Source organism: Gallinula chloropus, assembly GCF_964237585.1.
Source record: "Gallinula chloropus genome assembly, chromosome: 3".
NCBI lineage: Eukaryota > Metazoa > Chordata > Aves > Gruiformes > Rallidae > Gallinula > Gallinula chloropus.
This window is the reverse complement of record NC_140087.1, coordinates 852,566-870,848: the sequence shown is the minus strand read 5'-3', so window position 1 is coordinate 870,848 and position 18,283 is coordinate 852,566. Positions and strand designations below refer to the sequence as shown.

At 40.7% G+C, this 18,283-nt stretch overlaps 1 protein-coding gene across 7 annotated transcripts in view; it reads right to left on the bottom strand.

The window, feature by feature from the left end:
• MED23 (mediator complex subunit 23) overlaps positions 1-17,180 on the bottom strand; it is a gene marked incomplete at its 5' end in the record, with an annotated part of 37,233 nt that extends 20,053 nt beyond the window's left edge. For 3 of the 7 annotated variants that reach the window (XM_084261803.1, XM_084261805.1, XM_084261807.1), the window contains 11 exons: positions 1,109-1,309; positions 8,202-8,297; positions 9,494-9,606; positions 11,050-11,119; positions 12,005-12,106; positions 12,655-12,753; positions 13,526-13,637; positions 13,782-13,906; positions 14,377-14,464; positions 14,566-14,597; positions 17,121-17,159. In XM_084261803.1, the coding sequence (XP_084117929.1) occupies positions 1,109-1,309; positions 8,202-8,297; positions 9,494-9,606; positions 11,050-11,119; positions 12,005-12,106; positions 12,655-12,753; positions 13,526-13,637; positions 13,782-13,906; positions 14,377-14,464; positions 14,566-14,597; positions 17,121-17,159 (1,077 nt within the window). Of the gene's footprint in view, positions 1-1,108; positions 1,310-7,585; positions 7,604-8,201; positions 8,298-9,493; positions 9,607-11,049; positions 11,120-12,004; positions 12,107-12,654; positions 12,754-13,525; positions 13,638-13,781; positions 13,907-14,376; positions 14,465-14,565; positions 14,598-17,120 lie in introns of all 7 variants that reach the window. The other 4 variants (XM_084261801.1, XM_084261804.1, XM_084261802.1 and 1 more) reach the window with 4 other exon arrangements.
• Between the last annotated feature and the right edge of the window lie 1,103 nt (positions 17,181-18,283).

The following is an 18,283-nucleotide window of genomic DNA, read 5'->3' as shown; positions in this document are numbered from 1 at the left end:
AGCCCTGTAGCCAGGTACAGCATTGCCATTGCTACTACCAGGCCACAGGTTTTATATTAACTCTATTTTATATTTACCTATAAAGGAAGTTTCTGAACCAGAACAACCCTGGCTTCATCTGGCCACGTTTAGTTGTTTTGCTATTATTTACCTTAACCTCTACTCATATCTAACTTTGGTTTAGATTAGATTTGTGCTGCCTTGTAGAATGCCTATTGTTTCAATGGTTCATTAACAGTAATTAGAGGAATGCAACCCTGGTAAAGCTAATTTCAGGGACACCAAAGACAAGAGAGAACTAGAATCTATCACAAGTAAAACACAGCATACATAGTAAATTTTGATGTAACATGGAATTGTGGACAGATGAAAGTGGACGAGGTGTGGTTTGTGTTAGAAACAGTATCTAAAGAGCCACAAGCCAATCCTATGGTGAGGAGAAAGAACACTCCTCTCCCACCCACACCATAGTTTCTCTCAGCAAAGAGCCCAGGATGTTCCTGACTGACTGTAACCCCTCCTCTCCTTTCTTAGGGAGGACTGGCACCACCCCCCTTAGAAATGAGAGAGGCACTGAGCACCAGAGAAAAGGAAAACACTGGGAAGTGTATGGGCTTAAAGGGAATTGCTATTAGGAAGCAGTGACAACTTTGTGATTGCCACTATCACTGTAATGGGACAGATAATCTCTGATTACATTGTTTTGATTAGATTGATTAGACAAACAAAGCAAGTTCCCCTGCCCATTTACACAGCATGTTTCTGTAGCTCACAAACTGAAGGGGGCACTCACTCTGAAGCCTGGCTGCAAACTGGATGAACAGAGCAGTACTAGCATCTTCTGAATTATGGCAGTTTACGTCCTTATTCTACTTACTGGCACAGTTTGGATCCGAATATAATGCAACATCCTGTAACTGAATGAAAACAAACCTACCTCACAGCAACACAAGCTGAGAATCTGACTGACTTCACAGAGCACAATGACCAAAGAGTAATTGTTGCACAGAAGGTACTTCTTGCAGGGGTGAATGACTTTTTGGGGTTCTGTAACGTGTTTTGGTTTTAAAATCTCTCTTACCAAGTAGGAGTGACACAAACCATTTACCTTTTGATGGAGTGACAGGACCATGTGAGGAAAGCTTGCAAACTGAAAGAGCACAAAGAAAATGAGCTGGCTGGAGAGATGCTGCCACAGAAGCTGACTGGTTCCACCATCATCAAACTTCTCTTCAGTCTCAGACCGTTCCATGGCATACACCACCAGATCCACCAGCTGGTCCTCCAGCACAGGACAGCGCTGCTTGTGCTGCAAGGCAGAGATCAGATACAGTATTCCAAAAGCCTTGCCACTGACTTCACAACTTGTACAACTGCAGTTACAGTACAGTGTTTCGACAGAAGGCTGGGAAGCATGAAATGAAGTCTGAACTCAAGTTAAGGATAAGCCAGTGTATTAAAGCTGCACTATGTTACAGGTCACAATGGTTTCTACATTTCATTACACGTTAGATTAATTCTCTTCTCAGTTCCAAACCACAGATCATCAATGTGCAATAACATCTTGGGAGGGGGGAGGGTGTTGTTTGTATTTTTTAATAAATTCATAAAGAATGTTATTTCTCTAATCTTGCATTCACAGAAAGCAGTTTTGACACACTGGTGTGGGTTCTTTGGCTTGGTTTGGGTTTTTATTGTTGTGTCTTGTGTTTTATTTCCTCTTTTCTGCTCTACATCTGTTTCAAAACTAGACATCACCATAAAGATGTATCAATTATAACACCAAACCCAGAGGAAACATCTCAATACACAATACAGGTATTTAGTGGCTATTCTCTTTTCACTCTCATTTTGAGCTCACCTACAGCTAGCAGCAAAATTAACATCTGCTTAATACCCCTATAATTAGGTGCTGTCCTCCTGGCACAGCACTACCCTGTACAAGACAAGATCAAAAAGACTTGAAAATTAATCAAAGTGATATGTTCTACATTCTGCAAATAGAACAGAAATGGTCTTACCCATAAGAGTTCTTTAGATGTTATATTTAGACTGCCACACTCCTAATGAGTTTTGCAAACACAGAAATAATTTCAAACACATACCTTCCCTGATGACTTTTAATAACAATCAAGGAATGGATCCTGCATTCAGACACACGTTAGCTGTATGCAAAGCAGCCCACTACCAGTGGTCTGGGCCTCAGATTATAAATATTAATTTTAAAACCATGAAGTGTAATGTCACTTATCACAAGTTCTTTAGTGCAACAATGTTTCAGTACCCTGCATTTATATTGTTAGACTTGCAGGAAGTACTAAGGAGAAAAAGCTCTGTGGAATCTCAGCTATTTCAGACAGTGCAAGCATTCTGGAAGTTACTCCGTTTGTTTCACTCCAATCTCTGTTCAGGTGTTTAGGAATGGACACCTTTCTTTTTTTCTTTTTCTTTTTTTTACACCTGATGCCTGTAACATAATGCAGCCTTAAAGAAAACATTATTACTTTGATGATACCAAAGAAAAGGAACTGAGCTGCTCAAACACTACTCATGAAAATGCAGTATCCCTTTCTAGAGGCAAAAAGGTATATGTAAAAAAGTTTAAAAATACCTCCCAAATACTGAAAAAAGCATTTTAGGGATGCCTTAGATGAGTTCTTTCACTTACTAGCCAGGCAGCCTAAAAAAAAACCCCATTTAATTTAGAAACAAATAACAAAAGGAAAGAGAGATGCTGGAAGGAGATGCTTGTTCTACCTTCATTGCCAGTAGTCTTTTGCCATGGGAAAACAAAAAAGAAGACAAAAGATTCTCTTCAATTAAAAATAAAATGCAAGAATGGGAAAAGTTGACATAGTGAACAGCATCCCCTACTGCATGCTCTTCAACAGCTCAAAACTGCAGGAAGCTACAATCCCAGCTGTGCTTTCCTGAGGCATGCTTAACACAAACCTCTAACTACAGAGCAGAGAGCACTGATGACAGTTCCACCTCCTCTTCCAGGACACCATCCTGCCAGCCCCCCGTAACGCCCCGGCTGAGAGCCCCTCAGGTCTTTCCTGGTTCTGTTTCCCCCCACTCCCAAAGCAACTAATTATGAAGCAGAGCAGGGTGCAACAGACAACACTACAGACTAGTTTATAATCCAGCATGCAAAACTACTACGTACAGGGCTTGAAATTTAATAGTCTGCTAAGCACTGGGTAAACGTCCAGAAGCCTCATCTCGTTAGGCCACGTTAATTTAGAATAGAGCTATTCAAAGAACACAACAGGAAAACATCACTGTTAAAAAGAAAGCCAGAATTTCCAGTAGGATTTTTCACTATTCTGAATAATTTAAAGATTGGGAAAAATTTAGGAGCCAGGAAACTTAAAAAAAAACAAACACTATTTAATTGTGAATACCATGCTTTTGCTGCTTTAAGAAGAATTTTCAATAAGAAATACAACTATCTTATGTTTAATTCTATCTTATGTTTCATTTTCTGGCATTTTTTTCTTCTGTATTTTTAGTAAATATACATTTTTTCACAAATTTTGTATCTATAGTTTTGGAGCATCCAGAAATAAAATACTGTGCTGCATAAGAATTTGCAGGATTGGGACCTTGTTTTGTTAACTGCCTACAAGTGAAGAGCATCTCAGAATATACTGAGATGTGTATATAAAGGTATAGGAGAGCGCTGATTCCCCTCACAAATAAGTGGGGATTCATGTTTTGGTATGGCTTAAAAAAACCCCAAGACCAAACAAACAGCCAAAACTGTTTAAAGAAATACAGGGGTGGAAAGAAAAAAAAAAGAAAAAAAGCAGCACCACCACAACAATTTGATGCTGAAATTTCCCTGATGGACTAGCAGTACTGTTTTTAAAGTGTATCAGAGCTTCAATTGGGTGTATTTGGTGGGTTTTTCTGGTTGATGACTGTGGGTTTTTTTGGTGGGGGGGTGGGGGTGGGCAGGCAGCATTAACAGTGTTCCCTAAAAGAAAAGTATTTTAAGAAGTCAGTAAGGCTAGCTACAAGCTATTATAGCTTTCAAATATTTTAAGCAAACAATGTATTAACTCACAGATAAGTAGTATCAACTCTTTAAGAAATGGATTTTTAAAGACCAAACTGCAAAGTCCAAGATCTCTGCATGTGTAAAGGGTGTGTCCAAAAGTGCAATTAAAAACGCCTAATTAAATGCCTGAAATAGTTAATACCCTCATCTCACTGCCATCTTCCACAACTGTATGCTACCAAGGCACAAAGCCTAAAGCTTGTTTGCTGCAGAGCCCCTGATTCTCTTCCTCCCAGGCTCGGTGGGCATTCTCCAGCTTTCCCCAGTAAGAAGTAAGCCAGAGCTGAGTTCAACAAGGACGCGGCATTCGAGTGTTCTCAGCGCACCTCTCGAATCAGAAAGAATGTAAGATACCATCACAGCCCTTAAGTAATCTGCCATGTTAACACTAATAATACTGGACAGTAAGTTCCTAGCATCAGCCTACAATATTTTATTTTAAGAAAAGGAAAGTAAATTCCTGAGTATGACATGATGTCACTCCTTTCACTTCATGATTCTGCTCACACCATCCATGGACAGACATGAAATAAACACCCCCTGCCCAAGCAAACTATCCTGGTCTGTAACTAGAAGACAGAACCACACATTCATCTGAACAGAGTGTGGCATAGAAAATTTCCTACTCAAAGTTGCAGATCACCACTGTTAAAAAGGTGGCCAGCCAAATACACTATCCGAAGAACAAAATAATTAATATCATATCTGCTAATTAGAAGTTAATATAAAATTACAGAAACAAGACACCTGAAAATGACCTTCTCTTTCCTTCCCCAACACTGAGAAATCCAAGGTTAACAAAGTTTTTCACTGTTTAGAGGGCTGCAATACAATCCTGACTCCAATTATGCACACAAAACCAGCATTTTATTCTTCATGCAAGTCTGTACATACAGAGAAGGCAAAAATACAACCCAACATTTCCAGGTGACTTCATGTCCTTAAGACATTACTAGTCTTGGCTGTAAGAACCAACTGTAGGATCTCTAAACTGAACCTTAATCTGGTATCTGTGCATGAAGACATTTTGAACTGTTAGCAGTTTTCCAAAAAACAGATTGTTACATATCTGAACAAATTATTTACAGTAAGTACTGGGAGCATCACCCCTGCAGCAGAATATAAACTGACACAGAATCACAGAGTCTTTCAGGCCGGAAAAGACCCTTAATATCATAGAGTCCAACTGTAAACAACGACAACATATACGATACCACACAGGTATGCAGGAGAAGGCACTTTCCCACACAGAAGTACCCAGTAACAATCAATCAAAATACCCAGACTCCAAGAGAAGGAACATTTTGAAGTCTGTATTATTACACCTGGACTTCAAACCATACACTTGATAAAGGTATTAGAAAACCTCATCCTGCAACAAAACCCTATAGTAAAACTTAGAATCCTAAAAGTAACTTTGGAATCTATAAACATTCCAATTTTTACCTTCATTTTTCTCTCTGCACAGTTAATGGGACAGATGGACTTGTACCTTTTCTATTTTCCTTTTTAAGCACAGCTCAGAGATGGCTTGAGTGAAGTTTGCTAACGTAGACTGGTTTAGGTAAGAGTGAACCAGAAAATTTAATTGTTCATCTTCAAGAATATTTGAGAAGTAGGACAAATTTGGCTGAACCATACCTAGTTTGTAATGCCAAATGATTCAAATGAAGGCTCCAATCCTGCAACTGGGCCTGTGCAAATAGTTGACAGGGCACACAAGCAGCTTCACATGAATGATCATAAATAAATAACGACCATTGCTTTGAGGTGTTACTGTCCTTACTTTGAAACAAACTTGGCACTATTTGCATTTTTAAGGCTCATCCATTATACTGAGAATTCATTTCTGCAAGTTAATTCAGGTATAATAATAAACCACACAACTACCAGCCATCTCACTGAAAGCATCAACACACAACTTGTGAAAAGCACACTACTGCTTTTTGTCAGGTGGCTACATTCACAAATTTGGCTATAACATGAAGCTAATTTGAACCTAAAAGTGAGTAAAATTATAATGTTTTCCACCATTTTAAACAGAGTATATTAATATTTAAATGGAACATTATTTCCTGTTCTATACCACTACAACACCCTACTTGACATTTATATTTGTAACTCCCAAATTTTCAACAGCCCGAACACCTCTATGCTGGTGTAACTGCAGTAGCACAGCTATAGTTCATGTTCTGTCAGCATTTCCTCTGTAAGCTACATTCTTCAAGTTTGTTCCTTGGCCATAAAAAATCATTGCAGGCTGAAACTTTGTGTAGGAATTCCTATGCTAGTAAACAAATTTTAAGGAGTACAGATCAAAATATTTCATTACTTCATTTCAATTGTCTTCAATTACTTTTAGAGGACAGTAAAGAAGTCAAACCCCAGCATTTTTAATAGCACTGTTTTTTGATCTGTAGGCACAGACCATCCATAATTAGAAGAATAAAATGGGTTCAGTGGTCTTGTCTAGATCTTGTACTATTTACTAGCTACAAGATGCACAGAGGAATATTTATTAACTGAAGGTAGACACGGAAATAAGACACATAATACCAATACCACTAATGTCAACATTAATCCTAGCAGCTCAATTCCAAGGTTTAACATTTGAGCTGCTTCAAGTCTCAAATACAATAAATTGCCACAGGTGACTGATTCTTTGACAAGATGTAGGCACCTGCACATTCAAAACCACTGTCCCAATCCAAAAAGAGCACTGGTGTATTTCACTTGCAATGGGAAATGTACACAAGGTTTCAGGATCATGTAAATTTTATAGTCAAGTTACAAATCTGAAAAAAGTTTCTTAAATGGAAACACTGACACAACCTTCACTATAGTATTGCAAACAGCAACGCTAGTTTATAAATCTTAAACAGTGTGTTTTAAGGTAAGCGTGGAACTGATTATTGTAACAAAAGATTGACTGTAAATAGACTACCCAGAATTTCAAATGGCAAGCAGAATTCCACTTGGTTAATTTGCTCAGGTGTTTATTTAAACAAGTAGTTGAATTTTCAGGAACTACTTTTCACATGGTATTCTGCACTACCTCTCACCTAGCTCGGAGAATACAGTAATTGCCTGTTGGGACATTTGCTACAGAAGCTTCCTAATGCTAAAGGAAATTCCACTAGTACAGTTGTGGTGGGTTTTTTTTTTTAGCAATTATATATTTGTGACTTTGTCATTTTGAAATCAAGTGCAGTGGGTGCTTTTTCCACCAGCATAAGAAATTTTGAACTAAGAATCTCTCCTCATCTGAAAATTCCAGCAGACAAAATAAAAGTTCTTATGATGGGTAAGGGAAATAGCAGCAGTCCATGCCAATGTTTTAGGACTGTCAGTGTTACATCTCTCATACATCTAGAGATTTGTAGTGAAGAGTTTGCCTATGACTAATAGTCCTGCCAATTTCAAGCCCTGACTGAACATGTATTCTCTAACTGGAATCAGTGGCTACGAAGCGGCCAGCGTATCGTTAGTCACAATACAACAGTAAGGTTGTGAACATACCTGAGCAATGTTCAAGGTCTAGAGCATTGGAGGATGGGCAGGACAAGACAGGACAGAACAAAAATAAAGGAAGAAAAAAAGAAAAGACAAAACAGTGACTATGAGGCCAGCCTCAAGGATCCCCAAGTCAGACTAAGCCCTCCCACTCTACAGTATAAAAAGAAAAAAACATAACAAACCAAACCCCATCTTTTCACTATTCTAGTACTACAACATGCCAGTACAACAGAGTACAACAATGCTTTAAAAACTAATGACATGAACAGTAATTCTTTTTATTGGTTGAGCTAGCAGTCTCCTATGTCTGTCACAGGTGTACTTGAGGCTGGCCTTATAGGAAAAAAAAGCAATGCAAAAAAAAAATCATATTTTAAATCTCTACTTTTCAATTTAACATTCGTAAAGCAATATACAAATGATAGGAACAACAGTGTCCAATTAACCTAATATGATCTCATAAAAATATTTTTAAAACAAAAATAAATTAAAAAAAAATTTAAAAATCACTCTCTAGACCTAAACTGTTTTGCTTAGTTAGCTATAGCAAAGAAAAGAGAAAAAGAATAGTGCAGATTCTATGCAGAAGTAAATCACATGTTACAGCACAGTACAGTACCTGCTTGTTTAGACCTAGCATATTGCAGACCATATCCCTTGAATACGGTTGTTCCAGCACGTATCTCAACAAAGCAGTCTGTGGCTCAAACAGATCCTTAAAAAATAATAATAATAATAAAAAAAGCAATTACATACAAATATATGTTGCCTCAAGGGTATGTTTAACATGGTTTACATTTAACTGAGTTAAGCAATGTAAGAATGAATATTTAATTTATGCAGATATTTATTATCTTGCAAATCTTCCCACTCTGATACCCAAAAGAAAGGAGCAAATTACCACAGCTCTTAAGAAATGACAGACTTTATGGGGAACAAGTAGAACATACTCTATCCAGTAAAAGGATGGCACATTATTTGAAACTGCCTTGAAATACTGGAAGACAGTCAAGAACTCAAAGGAAGCTAGGCAAGACAACTGAAGAAGCACATGACCAGGATATATACAAATGATTAGTAGCATGAAGAATGTAGATACAGAGCAACTGCTCACTGTATTTTCCAATAGCTGAATCACTTTAAAGGAAAACACTATCTGAAACTAGGATCAAAACGACCAAAAGGAGACAATTCCTTGTCAAAGGGATGTTGAGGATGCTAAAAGCTTACATGGGCTCAAGAGAAGACTGAACAAATCTCTGGAAGAGGAAAGTTTTCTAAATATACAGAGACCAAATCTGCCTCAGGAAACACTTAAAATCATAATGGCTATAGTATGAACACTAAACATATATATATATATCTCATTAGACAGACTGACTTATACCCTTCCTTAGAAACCTAGGATACAGGGAACAGGATGCTGGACAATGTGCCTTTTTGTCCCAATGCTTTACAGTTTTTAAATTCTTTCAGTACAACACAATTTCACACTCAGAGTTCTAAGTTTAAACAAGCTATTTTAATTTTACATTATTTAAATATATCTTTCCCACAGAATAACAAAGCACAGAAATTACCTTCCCATTCTCTTTCACACCCCACTGTTAACCTGATTTTTCAATCAATTCTCTGCTCTATCACACACCACAGTCCCCCCACAGCACATTAAACATTTTATGTTCTTCAGCATCCTGTGCAGAATTTATACCACACAGTACTTCACAGGTCTTTTGCATACAGCATGAAACCACTGAACTATAGAACACAGTGAAAACATCTGCATCTTCAACATTAGTCAAGCTGGAACACTCAGACACTCACAATTATCCCCCCCCGCCCAGGCCCCCGTTACATAGAAGCTTCATATCTACTGAATAGAACATATTTAAGAAGCTTAATAAAGCATACCTTATCATAGGGTAAGAGGCCTTTCAAAGGAAAACGAAGGGTTGTAGGATCCAGTTTCCATGAATTGCACATGGCACCCGAATTATTTACCACAGGAAGAAGACTGCAGCGACCTACGTGCAATGAAACATAAATTCTAACACAGTGAAACTAGTCTATTGTTTAATCACTGATGCAAAAGCTGGTCTCAGCAACTTTCATGCTCCCCTCAACATCTCCACTGTTTAAAGCTTGTAACCATAGCATTGTTTCAGGACGGTTTTATTTTTTCTAACTAATTTTCAACTAAGAAAATATCTGAGGAGCAAACTCCCCACTTGTTCTGACTGGGTACCTCAAAAAAAAAAAAGCATTTGCAAGTATCAATCTAAAAGTGCTCTTTTATATCATCAGGAGATTGTTCCCTCACCTAGGGATTTGATTTTGGTACACTGATCCTTTCCATAAAGAAAATGGTATAACTAATCCAAGTATATAACCCAGGGTTTTGATTTTCCTTCATGGGTGCTGTAAGAAAACCTGTCTGTAGAACTCTGCTCAGTGAACTAGTCAAACAGAAACATCTGTACTCCAGTTACAGTCAGTAGGGACCTAGTAGTCAATTCAGCCTGTGTAGGCCAATGGGTACATCAGCACCTGAATTTAGGTACCTCAACTTTGACCCCAAATCTCCCTGTTAGTTTGAATTCCATGACTTCTGTTCTCCAGACTGGCCATGTTGCTATCAGATAAACCAAGTAGTAAATAAATATCTATTTCTTCCCTTCACCCATACCTGTACAGGTCATTTACACATACAAGACTTGTAAAAACTCGTGTGATCCCTCTGAGACACACATGTAAAAGCTTTCAATGCCACACTTTCAGTAGAAGAATGACTACATGCCCCTGAAACACAAAATGTTGTGGAACACTACAGATGAATTTACATTCTTCATCTCTGCACTGAAGAAGCTCAGCTGCAATAAATCTTGCTCAGATCTAATGCAGCTGTGAAGCTACCTAATTCTCAAAGCAAACAGAAAACTTTTCTATCTTCTTGAAGAAAAAAAACCCACAACAGCTAACACAATTAAAAGCAGCCAAATTTAAATCTTCAGATTTCTATCACTGAACAAAGACAAGTTTTTCGTTCACAGAAGAGGAGTCGATACTCATCTGGGCCAGGAAATGTTCACCCAGAGAAGCTGCAACAGCAGGGTGAGGCTGAGAAGCTACAAAAGCTCCAATGGAAACTGAAGTTAGAAAACATGCTGTGACTACCATACCAAGTGGATCTGTACTAAAGCAGAATCCCTGAGCACAGAAAACTATGATTTTCTTAACACCTGCTGTAGTTATAAACTGTGTGGCCATGTAACAAGTAGCACATCTCGGCAGTGGATCTCAGTATGAGTTTTCCCCTTCAGAGCAAAACCAGAAGAGAGGCAAGTCTGAGAACAAACTAACAAGAATAAAGATACCACATGAAACATAAGCTCTGAATCATTTTGCTTTTAGGTTAATAAATGTCCCAAAAGGCTCTAAGAAACAAAGTAATTAAGACATTCTCTTACCACAAATTGAATTTATTCTTGCTGTAGGTCTGAAGGTATCCACAAAATCCGATACCAAATTACCTAGCAGCTGGGGGAGAAGAGGAGAAAAAACAAGTTAAGGGTTTATGTTGCAGATGCTGATAAAGAATATTTAAAACTTAAAAATGGTTTATATGTTTTAATAAAACATACAGAAATCTACTGCAATAACTAGCTTCCTACACCTTTCAACAAGTCAGAAAAATCAGCCAGAACCTGAAACCAGAAAAAGAAAAATGTGACCCTATGAAGAAGAGGCAGAAAGCCCTCTTCTCAGTTTGCATTCAAATTGGAGCCTATATAATGAATGTTTCTCCTGTGCACACTGTACTATTTCAGTGCTCGCTACTTAGAAACAGATGATGGGAGACAAGCTTTAGAGTTTCTCTTCCTAACAAGTCTCTGTTTGCCTCTGAACACGAATTCCACAAAGATAAAGGACCTAGATTAGCAGGCTCAGAATTAAAGAAGTCAGTATCAGCTTTTCCATTAATTCAAGGGAGTCAGGATTTTATGCCTTTCCTAACAGCTAGCTAATTTAACAGAATACAAAATTAAAAACTGGGCCAACATTACATTCTTTTTTGAAACAATCACCATTTTGGTTGTACACTGTATAACTGAATTTAAATAAAGCAAGCACTGGTCAGCTATTTCAAGTGATTTCTCTCATCTTGAAGCCATAAGGAAAGCAAAAACTGGTAGGCAAGCACGACAAAACCAAATTGGAGCCTGAAGAGTTTTGAGTATCAAGCCATATCAATTTAATGCAAGAACACAGGGAGCTGCTGTCTTAATTTACATGCCTAAACAGAGATTACTGTTGAATAGAAAATTTTACATCTTCATTTAAACTTTGTTTTAACAAAATAAAAGCAATTTTGGGTTTTGTGGAATAAAACTCCAGACAGATGATTTGATATCATATCATTACCCAGTGGGAGAGTTTTCCTTCGGGATACAGTTTCCTGATTTCTGTCACTGCAAAGTAGGCAGGTAACAAACAGGCGTTCCTTTCCAAAATGTAGGCTACCACCTATCAATAAAGAAATACATCTGTTTAGAAGACTCTGGGTAAGGTGAGCAAAGGTGTAGTCTGTCTACTAGTCTGAGGCAGCCCATAAAAATAGAATACCAGAATTAAAATACTGAAGTTGTATTCTGATACTACTTCATTAGTTGAAAATCTCTTTTTAATTGTACAAGCATTAGACTGTTTGAACTCAAGGAAAACTCTGCCTCTACGTCTGCCTACAGAGCACTGAAAACAATCACTATTTTTATTCACTAAGAAAAAAAAAAGAAATTAATCTCAATATTATATCTCATACCTATTACCTTAGCCAAGTCAAACATTGGGCCTGACTCTCCTGTTTGATATCTATCTACAACATCCCTGAAAAAGCTCTTTATTTACTATACAAAACGCTATTACAGAAAAGAATTAGGGCACAAAGAGCAGGTCTTTGCTGTTGAACTGTGCCAACTCCAGAGAGCCACCCCAGCCATTAGAAACTCACTAGTAACAAAAGAATGAGGCCTATCTTCCTCTATAGTGATAACACTCAAAATTCAGATAGTTACCTCTCTTGCTGCTAAGAGCTGCTGTACAACAGCTGAGCTCACAGTATTTGGGATTGTTAAGATTTTCTCTAGGATCACTTTCAACAGATCACGCACGCCCTGAAAGAAAGCACAGAAAAATTAACATTCCTGGAGGTTCTTTATTTCTGGCAGAAAGATGACACAAGCAACGTGGTCAGACACTATTCTGACAGGCAAATCAGCTGTTTCTTCCAGTGCTCCAGAAACAAGACAGCTACTGTGAGTGTGAACACTAATGGCACGTAACTTGTTTTTCAACTTCTCAATCTCAGGATACCCCAAGCGAGAAAATAAACGCTGAGACTGTGACGTGCACCCAGAGACATCCAACCTACGGTGCCCTGTGCAACCTGACCCAGGGACAATGTTGCCCTGTATGGTTCTTGCTCTAACATGCTCACCAATTCAGGTGAGATGACTCTCTGCATGGGATGCAGGGTTTCCTACTCCTGTTATAGTTGTACTCTGCCAAAGGCTCAGCTTCCACGACATTTTTCCTATGCAGCAACAGGGTCAGAACAGACGTAACAACTTCAGCCTTAAGCATTGGTACTATTACTTTTCCTTGTGTACCACTTCTGCAACTGCATTAGGGTTATTTATCTGGTAATTGAAAGAGGGAGGGAAGATGACTGTGTAATAAGAGAGAAGTGTATGGGGAGTTACAGAATTATTTATTAAGGTAAAGCTCAACTATGAAAAAGCATTTTAAATTGCCTCATTTTTTTCTTCCGCCATCAAAACAGACCTCGAACCACTGGATATATACTTTCAACCTCTGACCTAAAATCATAAAAAACAAGCCAGAAAATCACATCTTATCACAAAGAAAAGAGTGGGGGGAAGATACCTTGTAGTCTACCCCTCCAATAATCTTCCGGACCAGTTTAAATGTTAATGCCCACAGCTGGGTCCTCTCCCACTCAAACGTATCAGAGTTTATCAGGGATTCACAAACCATCCTAGCAGGAGGAGACAGTAAAGAATGAATGACAGATAACAAGCACGTGTTCTCCAGTAATAATTCTTCAATATAATTGTAAAATATCCTCCAGTATTACAATTTACATGTATCCTATTTATCAATTCATTCCAACATAGCTTACCTGGGTGGCAAAAGTCCAGTTTCTACTGCCATTGCCAAACAGTCATAAAGAAAAGAAATTCTTTTAGGACTATGTTGGCTGTGAATGAATCTTACAATCCACTGTACACACTGCTCATGGGATTCCTGAAAAAGCAGAAGGGGGAGAAGGAATGAATTTACAGGTAGTGAAACAACCTGTAAAATTAATATAGTATCCTGCGTGAAGAAATAAAACTAACAGAGGAACAAGATTATAAATGCTAATGTTGTCCAGCCTGGTTCTTTGTTGGTTTTTTTGGATTTATTTATTTCTAATAATTCACTTAATTATTCACATCTACCAGAAATCCTGTAACAACCCACCTTTTTTTTTTTTGTTAATTCCTTTACTTTCATACTTTCATTTATCTATTTGCTCTGCTGAACAACCACATAATCTTTTAAATGTTAAAACTGATTTTCTTGCAAAGTCTTCCTATATTCTTTACTGCAGCATATCTGAAACCAGATTCTGAATGACTGGACAGGGTTACAGCTTAAGTGTTTGCCTACTAGATAAGGCTTCACTACATTAAGTAAGTATATAAAGTACACGTAAGCAACAAATTGTTAACCTGGGAAAGACTGCTCCAGAACTGTCTAAAAGCACCCAAGCAGCTGATCAGTTTGGTTCTCTCGTCTTCAGGAGTGTCCATAAACATACTAAAGCAAATAAGAGTATTAGTCATTAGCAGTATCCCATGAAAGAGCACAAGTAGAAAACTACATGCATTCAGAGTCTTGTACAAGGACGTTACACTCACCCAGGAAAAGCTTCTTCGATTACTTCTGTTTTCTGTAAGAGAAAAACCCCGAGTTAGCGGCTGTGAAAAGGCTTCCTGGAAGAGTCAGGCCACCAGGATGAAGCACAAAAACCAGCAATTGCACTGCTATGGGACTGTATCAGATGCATTTCATCTGCTGCAACAGACTCTTTCAAAGTTGAGATCACTTTGCTTTGCTGTAGACAACGTATCTTACGGATCCAGATTAAGGGTCTTTCGTTTTGCCTTGGGTTTTGTTGGGTATTGTTTCTTCTGAAGACCTAGTGATTAATTTATTTCCCTAAGTTGGGGAAACTGACTCTGTTACTGCAACCCCTTTTTCACACTTTGAAAAAATGACTATTTTTGAATCCCACCGAGTTTTTGTACCGGGCGTGTTTCAGGACAGTTTTACACACATATATAAAACCAATCATATGCAGCTACTTTCCCATCTCAGTTTAGACCCATTCTTCTTAAATTTCACTGAATGATTACATGGTCTGGTAGTACGTGAAAAGACTATATACAACTATCTCCTCTATCCCCTGTTGTTGTTCTGTTTTTTATAAACTCCGTTTTGCCTCAAGGCCTCTACATCACTATTATGATGCATCAGCAAGGAGGTTCTGGAAAATACTATATAACAAATTCTTTTGGGTTCTGTAGGAATCCCCTATTACACTTAGTTGTGATCTGTAACAGATCACTATGTGTTTTCATTTCTATACTGTAGATATAAGAGCATGTAATAACCTTTCTGGTGATCTTTTTCAACCAGCCCGCCTCAGACTGCCTGCCACTGCTACCACAGCTTTCTCCAGCAGGGAGGAACTGGTACTCCTCTGTCCTGCACAGAAGCTCAGGCAAGTGCCACTGCTGCATTCACAAAGGGAAAGTCCTGTTGAATCTGATATCCTTCCCTGACAAGGTCACCTGCCCAGCGGGTGAACGGAAGGCTGTGGGTGTCGTTTTGGGGATGGCAGTGAGGCTTTTGGTACTGTCCCTCACAGCACCCTTCTGGGCAAGTTGTCCAACTGTGAGACAGGTGGGTTCACACTGCTCTAGGTGAAGAACTGGCTGAAAGCAGAGCTCAGAGTTGTAATGAACTTGGCTACATGTGGCTGGCAGACAGCGGCCAGCAGCTGTCCTTCTAGGGGCAGTTCTGCTCTACATATTTATCAGTGACCTGGATGCAGGAGACGAATGCACCATTAGCAAGTCTGCTTGTGATACCAAACTGTGAGGTACCATTGACTCTTGAGGGACAAGGCACCTTGCTGAGGCATTGGGTAGTGACTCACGGAATGAAATTAAACATGTCCAAATGCTGGATTCTGCACCTGTGGCTGGACAGCAGCTCTGAGGGAAGGGATCTGGGGGTACTGGTCAGCAACAGACTCAATATAAGCCAGCAGCATACCCTGGCAGCCAGGAGGGCAAACCAGATCCTGTGTGCATCACACACAGACTAACCAGCCATCACAAGAGCGATGATCCTGCTGTGCTCAGTGCAGGGGCAGCCTCATCTTAGTCCCTGCGTGCAGTTCTGGGTCCCAACATTTAAGAAAGATGTGAATACTCCTGAATGTGTCCAGAGGAGGGAAACAAAGCAAATGAAAGGGCTGGAAGGCATGGCCTACAAGGAGTGGCTGAGGTCTCTGGGTTTGTCTAGTTTGGGGAGTAGGCTGAGAGGAGACCTCACTGCCCTCTGATGCAGTGACAGGACACCCATCTATCAGGGGAGGTTTAGACTTGACATTGAGAAGCATTTCTTCATTGGGAGAGTGGCCAAGCCCTGGAACAGGCTTCCTACAGAGGTGGTCAATGCCCCAAGAGTTCCAGCACTTGAGAGGCAGATGGACAATGTCCTTAATAATGCTTCAACTTCTGGTCAGCAATGAAGCAGTCACGCAGTTGAACTAGATGATCACTGTAGATCCCTTCCATCTACAGCATTCCACTTCAATGACCTACCAAACCATGTTTCGTTTAGGAGGTGCCACTGTGCAGGTGTGTTTCCACAATTCACTCACACCACTCTGTTGGTCAAGGCATTTATTGTTCTCAGTCTCCTTTAAAACATCTCTTTATTCTCTTTACACTGATTATTTTCTCCAGTAAACTCAGCACACTGTAACTTGGTTTTGGATAGGCAATCCGTGTTCCCATGCTTCATGTGGAGCCCCACTCCGCGGCAGCTTCCTTGCAAAGCCTCGGGAGAGGGCTTTCAGCTGCGAGGAGCCAGCTCCCTGCCGGGCTCCCGGGCGACAGGCCTGCCCGCGCTGCCGGGACGAGCCGCCGCCATGGAGGACAGGGCTGTCTCACACCCCCAGGCGTTTCAACGCACGTAGCGCGCCATGAAAGCTAAAAAACCCCCCAACAAAACCCACCCAAAATATATCCCGCGCTCCCCCTGTTTCACCTCCTTCGGCACAGCTCTCACCCCGGGGCCGCGCCGCGCAGCAGGGCCTGGACAAGCCTCGGGCCCGGCCCGGCCCGGCCTGCCCGCAACGCCATCCCCCGGCCCCGCGGCGCGCCAGGGAGGGACTCACCACCACCTCCTCGAAGATGCTCTGCAGCTGCGTCTCCATCGGCACCATGGGAATCGCCATGGTGCCGGGCCAGGCCCCGCAGCCAGGCGGCGGCCCCGCCGAGGCCTGTGTCAGGCGCTGACTGCGGCGCGGCGCCCCCTGGCCCCGCCGGAAGCTCCGTCGCTGATCACGCTCCCCGGGAAGCGCGGGCTCCGCCCGGCCGGTCCGGCAGCCGCAGCGTTCCGGGCGGCGCCGCCCGTCTTTCTGTGCCCGGCGCGGGGCGCGGCGGCTGCCAGCCTGGCCCCTCTCCCCGGGACCGGCAGCCGTTTCAAACTTGGGAGTTGGGGTTTTTTGGCGAAATCGCGTGCTTAGGCCTCTTTGTGTTTTGAATAATCTGCTCTGAGAGCAGCCTGGGGACACCCGGCTCCTGTTCGTTACCGCGCGGCTGCCTCAGGGCGCTGTGGCGCCCAGCCCGCTGTCCTCACCAGCGAGCGACAGTTACTCATGCCCATGGAAAGGCCGAAGTCAGAATAAGCTGAAAATGCGCTCATCAGAAAAGTCTGAGGGTATATTATCCACATGTAGGGGGCTTTACATTAAAAATAAAATGCTAAATCCGGATAGGTTTAAAAATCTGCAGCTTTGTGACCCCGACACCACGTCCTGTGACCTGGCTGTGGCTGCTTGGCAGTGAACCTCAGTTCAGCTGGTGCTGGTAGCAAGATACAAACTGACATCTACAGCAGAGGAAAAGAGCTGTTTGTCTCAAATTCTAGCAGATAGATAAAGGCCTCGGAGCAGCCAGAAACTACTGGTTTCAGACGTGGGGCAGACTGGAAAGTAATGGGGCGTGCCCATAGGGGAAAAGCTCACTGGAACTGGATAGAGGATTGTTTGCTGTAAATGTAAACAGCCTTTGTGTAAACGGGCCTAGAAGAATAGAGAACTTAAGCAATAAGAACTGGAACAAACAAATTTTAAAAGTACCCCGGGAAATTGTGATGTGAGGGGCACCAGGACTGGCATAGCCAGCAGAGACCCGTGCTGTAGCCAACAGGCAGCAGTACACGTGATTCAACTCGGTGCCTTCTTGTCAGTAATGGAAAATGCCTGTTTGAGAATCAGCAAATCCATACCTGTGTGCTATTTACTTATGCCTACATGAAGTGAATCATTATGGGAAA